This window comes from Babylonia areolata, chromosome 35 (genome assembly GCF_041734735.1).
Source record: "Babylonia areolata isolate BAREFJ2019XMU chromosome 35, ASM4173473v1, whole genome shotgun sequence".
NCBI classification, from domain to species: Eukaryota; Metazoa; Mollusca; class Gastropoda; order Neogastropoda; family Buccinidae; genus Babylonia; species Babylonia areolata.
The window spans coordinates 8,448,799-8,458,798 of record NC_134910.1 but is presented as its reverse complement, the minus strand read 5'-3'; the positions used below and the strand labels follow the sequence as shown (position 1 = coordinate 8,458,798).

Here is a 10,000-nt window from a genome sequence, read left to right as displayed (position 1 = left end):
ATTCTGTTTCAGACAGTGTTCACCCGTAATTTATTGTAGTTACGGAAGTCCATGGTGATATAATGTTCCATAGTATCAGCACGACAAACAAGGCATCACATATTTTGACCGTGAAGTGTTTATAAACAGATACAGATTTGATTTCCAGTTGACGGAACACTTTCGCCACTTTTGACCCGGTGAAGATGGTGGGTGTGACTTGATTGCCTGTGTGTTCAAGTCACACACACATGATCTCAGCTGGGCTTATTGTTATTATTATTATTATTTAACAATTCCATAAGATCAATTTTAATGAAGTTAACTTGAAGTAAAACATCAAGTTCCAGTCATGGCAGTTCACAAATTTACTGTAGGAGGGCTCACTGATTCAGGTTGTGTGAAATATGATGCCAGTGATATCACATGAAAAGCTTTTCTTTAGTATATATATATATATATATATATATATATATATATATATATATATATATATATGATTATCAGTTGTAAGGTCTGTCACTCTTAAGTAATTTTTTATGATTTATTTGTTATTTACTAACATTGATTTAAGAATTTTTAAAAAAAAGAGATACAGGATGAGTTAAATTGATCACCTATATCATGAATTGGCAGTTACTTTTCAGAAGACATTTGTAGGCACACACATAGTTAATGGACGAGCATTTCATGCATGTATAGACTAAAGTATATTATAACTACTTTTGTAAAAGTGCACAAACATGCACCCCCACCCCCCGTCCCCCCTCCCACACACACACTAACACACACACACACACTTGTTCTCTAAGATGCAAATGCATGTATACACAAACACATAACATGCAGGCATGCAAACACGCTGACACTGATAAAGCCTCACATATAATGTTTACATACACAAAAGCACTTGAAAATAAAATACATAATGTGCTCACATGCATGCTCATGCACATGGACCTGCCTGTGTATGCATGTATATACAAAACTGCAAACTTTATACACTATCAACTTCTGTAAAATATGAAAAGTATCAATGATAAGTTGGCCAGCACAGCACAAACTGTTGGACACACATAACAACACACATGCACGCACACACAAATAATAATGTACACACACACACACACATACATATACACGCACACACACACACACACACACACACACACACACACACACACACACACACGTGTGTGTGTACACTGAGAGATTAGGAGAGAAACAAGGACCATTCAAAAAGCTAAACACACCATGGGAAGCACAAGATACTTTTGTCTGGTCACATTTTCTGTCACCTCAGTACTGAATAAGTAACTGAATTTGTCTGAAGTTAGGATTGTTATAGGTCATATCTTGAAAGATGAAACAGTTCTTATAATTAGGATTGATCTTTTGAAACCCTTTGGCTTTTGTTTTCTAGGGAATTCTCTTGATCCAAACCTGTAAAAAGTCGAAATGTCTACTGCACTGCTTTAAGTCCATTACTGGCTGGCCTTGTCTTAAAGAATAATGCAGTGAAAGTGCAGGCATTTTATTTGAACATTTATAAGTTTACGTAAAATTTAGACTTGGAGCTACTTTGCAAATCAGGTGGGGGGGGATAAGGGCTTTTTTTTTCCTATCATGATCATCAAAGTTGCTTAAGTGACATTACTGATATTGTGATAACCGCCAAATCAATCATCTTGGTCAGATCCATTGGTGTTGTTTCAATGTTAGGTCACCAGAAGGGGTAAAACATGCATACATGTGTGTCTTGTCAGGAAGAAGTGGTTTAGTCTGCATTCTGTAGTGCATGGTTAAGAAAAACTGCACATATATGGTTTCTGCCCTCTCTGTGTTTAACTTTTAAGCAGTTAAATTTGCACATGACTGCATACACATTTTTGCTGGAGTTCTAGAAAATATGATCCATGTTGTATTCTTTGTTGCTTTTTTCATCTGGTATGGAGGTTTTTTTCTTTTTTTTTTCTTTTTTTTTTATGGAGAGCGGCAGCAGACTGTGGAGTGTTTGAATCTGGGAATACAGAAACAGTGGTTCAAAAGCTGATTGCTGAGAGTAAGACAGGGTGTAGAGAGGTAAAGGCAGTCACTTAGTAACAGACAGATTTGTCCATGCATTTATGGCATTGAGTGCTGATTTTGTAGTTTAATTTGTATGACTATGAGTCAGAGAGCCAGTGGAGAAAAGGCAAGAGAAGAGTGACCAGCTAAGACCTGTTTTTTCGTCATGAAGATGAATCAAACAGCAAGAGTTAGATGCGTGCTAGAAGGAGTGAATGGATGAAGCGCAGGCAAACCAAGTGAGAGTGAGTTCCAGTTGTCAAAGCAAGACTTAGAGAGAATGAGAGAAAAGACGAGTGTATATGTTGCATCAGGTCAGGTATTTCTGAACACAGCAGATGCACTGTAATTAACAGTGTCAGGATTTACAGGTCTGATTGATATTGATAATAAATGTTTACATGAGTAGTGTAATGTCAAGGCCAACACCAATGTTCTGACCAAGCTGGAAAGAGGGATGGATGTTACTGCCTAGTTTGAACCAAATTTGAAGGGTCAGAGAAAGCTCAAAAAGGTCAAATTTGCAGATTTTTCCTTCTCACTCAGTCCATCATCTTCTGTTTTGTTGTGCAGTCACAAGGCTTGTAGAATGTGCATTCTGTGTATACAACACTGCAAGTGCACTTGTGACAGAATTTAGGTTTGACTTTGAATGATTGTCACATAAAACAGTCACACTTGATCTTTGACTTGGTTTTTTCCTGCAGTGATTGACATACATACATGTGTGTGTGTGTGTGTGCGCGCGCGTTCGCGCGCGTGCGTGTGCATGTGTGTGTCTATGTTTCTCTGTGTGTGTGTGCCCTTGGAAATTTTCAATTTTTGATGTCTGCTTTCATAGTTTTACATATTAGTTACACCAAATAAGGTAGGGTGGTTTTAGTGTGTGTGTGTGTGTATGCACTTGTGTATGTGTGAAATGGGTGTGTGTGTGAGAACCCTATGTGCATACACAAAGTTTGATCCACAGGTATTTGTTGATGACAGTTTCTCCTCAGAAATGTAGCGTTGGAAGCAAGATGTGCCCTTTGCCAGAGATTATTATCTGAGCCCTAGGGGTTCCAGCTGCCACTTTTGTTCTTGGCCATCTTCTTGACTGCACTGATTATCGTAGCACCTGAAGAATGCTTCTAAGTCCCTTTACCGTTTACCCCAAACAATAGAAAAGGTTCCAGACAGTGGAACTATAAACCTTGATATTTATAAACACAAGCTTTCTGATTTTTTTTTCTCCTGAAGGTTGGGTTTGTTGTGTGTTGCCTGGTGATTTTTTTGGTGTTTTTTTGTGGTCATGTCACAGCTGGTACTTTTTGAAGTCTAAAAGTAATGTAAAGACAGTGTGATTTGAAGCTTGTTGAGCTGCACAGTATTGCTGAACTTAAGGAAAACAGTGTGGAGGAAAACCAGTCAGTCGGACCCGTTTTAAATTATGGCCCCCTTCTCATTCCCCATCCCTCCCTACCGTCACTTCTTTTTATTTCCTTGTTTTCATTTTTGTTTTCCTCCTTGTCCTTGAGATTGAGGTATTTTTGTTTATTTGTTTATTTATTTACTTATGTTTTGGTCGTTTCAAAGATTAAAACTCAACAACAACAAAAACACAACCAGTCCCCCCTCCCCTCCCCCCTTTCCCAGCAAGAAAAGAACGACGACAAACAAACAGACCTGAGACCAAATTGTAGCCAATATAGTTTTTCAGTTACCTTTCTGCATCATCTTTAATCACATTTAAAAAAATATTTAATTCAGTTATTTAGATTGATTGTTTAGTGTAATAATCATTGAGATGTCATTTGGAAAATCAACATATTTATGTCTAGTTCTTGTTTCAGTGTTTGCTACTGTGCTAGTCACTGTCTTTTGATAATTAAAGTTGAGAAAGAAAGAGAGAGAGAAACAGATCTTTCAGTTCTGAGAGAGAGGGAGAGAGAGAGAGGGGGGAGATATTATTTTTCTTTCTTAATAATCACTTCAAATTGTTTAATCAGGACATTTTTTTGTATTTTGTTTCAGGGCAAGATGGAGAAGCGACAAAGCAGAATGTAAGTACTTTCAGGTTTTACATCTTCTTCTTGATGTTCCTTACCAAATTCAACATGTAAAGTAAACTTCTGCGGGTTAACAGTGCACCAAGTGAAAAAACAAAGAAAGCATTACTTGGGAGAAAATATAGGATTGCAGAATTTCCTTTTCAGATTTTGAAAAAAAGATTTTTACTTTCTATTTATTTCTCTGTGTGTGTGTGTGTGTGTGTGTGTGTGTGTGTGTGTGTGTGTGTGTGTGTGTGAGACACTGTGTGCGTGTGTGTGCACACCTGTGTATGTATGTACATACATATATGTATGTCTGTACTTGTGTGTTTGTACTTGAATGTAAATCATACGTGTGTGTTTGTGTGTCTGTCAATGCTTACTCGTACTATAGTATAGACTATAGTTGTAGTGTTTGAAAATGAATGGATCCACTTCTGTCTCTGCTGTTTCCCAATTGGTGGTGGACCTGATATTTCACAGTGACAGCATGAGACCAAGAGAATTTAAGGCTGATGGTCAGCATGACCTTTGACTGAAGATGAAGAAACTAAAGGCGATTGTTATTAGTGTTTCAGTAACCATGTTGCTTACTTAGTAAGTGTTCCATGCTCAGCTGTGATTAACATCAAATGTAACCCTGCTGGTTTGTTGAAGGCAGAACATCTGTGCAGCATATGGTTGATGAAAATTTACACAGATTGCGCGTGTAAATCTGCTTCATAGCCCTTTCTTCATCTAGTCAGTCTGTCTGATTCTGTTTCTTTTATCTTTATGTTTGTTTCTCACTTACGTGGATGAAAATTATTTTATAGCTCTCCATTCATCTGGTTTGTCTCTCTGATTCTGTTTCTTTATACTGTAGGCTTCTCACTTATATATATATATATCACAGTTGATAGTGATGTTGGCATTTTGCCAGCATTGTCGGTCAACCTCAAACTCCCCTTGCAGCACACACGGTCCACTTGTCCCATAGATAACATTTGCTGACAATTGTTCCTCTGCTTTAATTAATTTCAGACTGATTATTATTGTTTTGCAGACATCAGGAAATCAGGCGTTGTCCTTACGAGAGCGGGATCGAAAAATCGGCCATCGCAGAGTTGATGATGCGGGAGTGGTCACCTACAAGAAGGTAGGATCACATCACTATTTGTTTTATTTTATTTTATTTTTTTATTTTGATCTTTGTTATATTTTATTTTATTTTATTTTATTTATTCATTTAGTTACTTTTTTTTCTTGAAAAAAAAAAAAAATTATTATTATTTTTTTTTTCTCAAGGCCTAAGCGTGTTGGGTTACGCTGCTGGTCAGGCATCTGCTTGGCAAGAGGTGGTGTACCGTATATGGATTTGACCGAACGCAGTGACGCCTTCTTAAGCTACTGATACTGGAAGTCTGGAAAAGTCTTTGGAAAATGAGAGAACTGGAATTTCTTGCAAAAAATATGTTGTGCCCTTCAGGATCTGGAAATAGTCTTGGAGTTTATATAAAACCCTTGACCAGTACTTTTCAACAAAGAGCTTAACGTATCTAGCCATGCAAGGGATCTAGAAAACAAATCAGCAAACCATCAAAATGTGATGAAAGTGATCATCAGTACGATAAATAAGAAGTGATGAAAATTGAACAGTCAACCGGCCACAAAATGTGATTAGATTGAGCATCAATATCATTAATAAAAAGTGATGAAAATTGAACGTTTACTCAGGCCTGGGATGTCTGCTGATGTCTTTGGTCAGACAATTTTAAAAAAATTTATAAATTTTTCATTCAGCTTGGCTTTGTGTTTGGTTTGAAAGATTATCAGTATAGTCTGGAAAAGTGTGGGATTTTGTTTGGTTGCACCTATGGTAACCCTGTTTTTGACTGTGAATGTTAATGGACATGATGATAAACATGTGCTGTGTGACGTTTGTGCAGTCGTGTGTGGCAAGACGGATGGGTGTTGGATTTCTTAGTTAAAAAAAAACAAACAAAACAACGGACATGACCAAACCTTACATCAAAACAGGTATGACCAAACTTTAGTTATAAAGGACATGACCACATCAGGATTGTAGATATTGAGGCGCTCAAAAAGAATAGGAAAATGTCAGCGCCTGCGGCTATAAACAAAATGAATTTAGTTGTGCAGTGTAGTCTGTACTGGCATGGTAGAGCTTTTACATTTTTTTTTTTATTTTTGTCTTTCTCCCCCTCCCCCCCAATCCCCCTCCCCCTGGTAGTTGGGAAGTCGTTCAGGAAAGGGATTGGATTTTGTTTTTGACAACTATAAAACTGTGAAACGATACCAAGGACTTTTCAGAAAGTGGTGAATTGATTTTAGTACACCAGCTGGTGTAAAGGTGAAGGGACAGATTTTGAAAAGACAGACATGTGAATATAGAATATAAGTATATTTTAAAATGATTCTTATTTAATTTCAAAAGATAGACTTAAAAAAGAAAGATTGATAAATGGTCCTATATGTTATTTATTTGCAGTTGTTTGTATCTGATTTCAGAAGAAATAATGTACTGGTGAATTATGGAATAATATGATAATATTTTGGTGATTATTCAGATTTTGATAAAAGTACAAAAAAGACTTGGTTGTAGTTTGTATCATATTAGACCAGTACCTGGGGGTTAAAGACCAGGCTCACACACACACACACACACACACGAACGCACGCACGCACGCGCACACACACACACACGAACGCACGCATGCATGCACGCACGCGTGTGCGCGCGCGCGCACACACACACACACACATACACACACACACACACCAGGGCTAGAAATACCCACCTGTCCTTACTGGACAACTAAACTTTCTGTCGGACAAGTGGAAATGCTCTCACCACTCGTCCCGTGGACAACCAGTTTGTGACTGTGTCAGTGAAAATGGTGAATGAACTATCAACCTTGGTGCAGACTTGTTGCATTTCCCTCCTCCCCTTTTCATTTATACACCTTTTCTCCTTCCCCCTTTTTCCCATTCCCCAAATCTGCTTTTCTCAAGAGGGAACTTAAAAAGTTAGTAGAGTGCAGTCTCTCTAAGACAAGATGTTTAAAAAAAAAATATAATGTGTCGGTGTGTTTCTCAAAACGGAACTGAAATTTACAGAGTGAGGTCTCTCTGGGACAAGGTGTGTTCTGTTTATTAAAATAAAACATGTTGGTGCATTTCTCAAAATGGAACTGAAATTAGCAGAGTGCAGTCTGACAGAGACTAAATAAATAAAATGTGTCAGTGTGAAAAACGATAGATCTACTCCTGCCTGCTGGTCCCCAGGGCAACTAAAAGTTATCTGGGAATTTTTAGACCTGAGCACATTCACAAAGTCCCCCCTGCTTGAGGTTTTGCACTCTTTCTTTCTTTTTTTTTTTTTTTTTGCCCCCTCCACTAAAGCTGTTTTTGTTGCCTGCTCTACATATTAGTTACAAGTTCCATTTTCTGTCTTCATAATTGGACTCGGCCTGGGACGTTCCCTTGACACACCTTTTCAGTTCCTGATGGAAATTTTGTGATTTCAGATTGATTTAGATATTATGTGGACTGAAACAGATCTGGGTGAACTGGTCTTTTTATGTTGTTTTCAATGTTTAAAACTTGGTTGGGGTTTTGGCTTGAGGGGAGATGTGGATGAATGGATCTTTTTAGTGTTGTTTAAATCAACCTTTAAACATTTTGTGTTCTCTTCAACTGGTTTGAAGAACTGAAGGGTGTTCAGCCCTGCAGTGGCCCCCTTGTCTCAATTCAATTCAATTCAATTCAATTCAAAATACTTTATTATCTGCTTCAACCAAAAACAGAAAATTTTCTTTAGGCTCACTTAAAATAAAATGCCCGTCAGCAAAAAAAACAAAAAAACAAAACAAAACAAAAAAAACAAAACTGACACACCCTTCACTTATCACCATGCACACATCAATTATTATGTAAAAAGAAAAACATGTGGGTAAGATACTATTACATTCAGGGTGTAACAACTGTGTGTGTGTTGCGTGTGTGCCCTTGTGCGTGCATGCATCGTTTTGTGTGTACGTTTCAATCATTATAAAAAGGAGAATATTCAGTAAGATAATAATAACATTTAAAAAAGACAAATGCTCATCAACAGATAAAACCGAAAAAACGAATGAGCAACTGGCACACCCTTCCTTGATCACAGCATACATATTAACTATCATGTTAAAAGAAAACATTTAGGTAAGAAAACAAAAATTACATTTTAAGATAAAGTGAAACATTTCAATGATATAATAAGAAAATATTCAGTAAGATAATTATAACATTTAAGAACATGAAATCACAGTTGAAGGGTCAACTGCCACCAAGACAAAAAGCATGTAAAACTCCTTTCACGCCCCTCTGCGGCAAAACAGTAACTGAGCATGCGCGCGCACACGCACGCACGCGCGCGCGCACACACACTTCTCCCCTCCCCCCCTCCCCTCACTTCTTTCTTTACACGCATGCGTGCATGCATACATATAGGGCAGAAAGACAACTGCCATCATAACAATAAACAAATCACAGGCAATGGAATTAAAAAACATTGAAGAAGTTGCTGTCAGGTGAGCATGTCTGTCGGCATAAAAACCATGAGTTTTGTACAGCCCAACAAAGCTTCAGTCCTGGTATGTGCTGTAGACGTGGCTCACAGCGCAGCGAGCGTACACTGTCAGCAGGTCCTGAAGGGACAGTAACCGCCTCAGTAATCTCACTTCAATCTTGCAAGCACAGCAGCTGAATGGTTAAAGCGTTGGCACTTTCAGTCCCAGGGTCCTGGATTTGAATCCCAGTCTCGGTACCTGGTAGGTTAGTGGGTGGAGATTTTTTTCCCCATTTACCAGGTCAACGTCTGTGCAAACCTGCTAGCGCCTGAACCTCCTTTGTGTGAATCTACATGCGGGAGATCTGATGCGCAGGTAATTTATGTCAGCGTTCTTTGGGTTATTGAAAGAACACACCTGGCATGCATGCTCCTGAAAATTGAGTATGGCTGCCTGAACGGCAGTGTAAAAGGATATATATCATTTGGAAACATTCATTGTCTGACCAACAAGAGACCAGTTAAAAATAATGGTTGGAGCTATTTTGGAAAGGCGTAGATTTATAGGCCAGAGTTCAGAGATTTGACAAAGTGAAAGAGGGAGTTCATTCCAAGTGTTCGGTCCAGAGAAGTAGATAAAGAGCAGCGGCAGAGTATGGAGTGTTTAAATCAAGGGATTTCTAAACAGAGTGATTCTAATGCTGATTGTGGAAGCGTGTGTATGTTTATTATTTTTGGATAAAATAATGACGATGTTTGTGATTAGTAGTGCTGTTAAGTTTCCCCTCCTTGCAAAATCTGCTATGTTTTATGTTGTTGTTTTTCCCCTTGCTATATCAATGCATATTCTGTACGAGTCATTTACTTGTGTGAAGGGCAGTATGGCAGGTACCATACTACCCGTCATGATGATATTTTAGATCAGTTCAAATCAGATGGATGTAAACAAAGCCATCCAATGCCCTCCTCTCTATGAAATCCTGATATTTACTACTTCTGGGAAGTTCCGCCTTTTTGACTCACTTGTGTAAACAAAGTGAGTCTATGTTTTAACCCGGTGTTCGGTTGTCTGTGTGTGTGTCTGTGTGTCTGTGGTAAACTTTAACATTGACATTTTCTCTGCAAATACTTTGTCAGTTGACACCAAATTAGGCATAAAAATAGGAAAAATTCAGTTCTTCCCAGTCATCTTGTTTAAAACAATATTGCACCCCTGGGATGGGCACAAAAAAATAATAAATGAAGCCTAATTATATGCAGACTGCATTTACTGTTATATTTATATTTTTTTGTATTCTCTAAACTTGGCACTTTGATCTGATATTCTGACCCAACAACAAGAGCAGTCATTATTATCACTTTTTGTTCAAAC

The 10,000-nt window shown here is 38.0% G+C and overlaps 1 protein-coding gene across 2 annotated transcripts in view; it reads left to right on the top strand.

Annotated features, from left to right (window-relative positions):
• Window positions 1-10,000, top strand: part of LOC143278156 (phosphatidylinositol 4-phosphate 5-kinase type-1 alpha-like) — a 98,626-nt gene that overhangs the window by 623 nt on the left and 88,003 nt on the right. For both annotated transcript variants that reach the window (XM_076583201.1, XM_076583200.1), the window contains exons 2-3: window positions 4,060-4,088; window positions 5,122-5,214. In XM_076583201.1, the coding sequence (XP_076439316.1) occupies window positions 4,060-4,088; window positions 5,122-5,214 (122 nt within the window). The remainder of the gene's footprint in view (window positions 1-4,059; window positions 4,089-5,121; window positions 5,215-10,000) is intronic.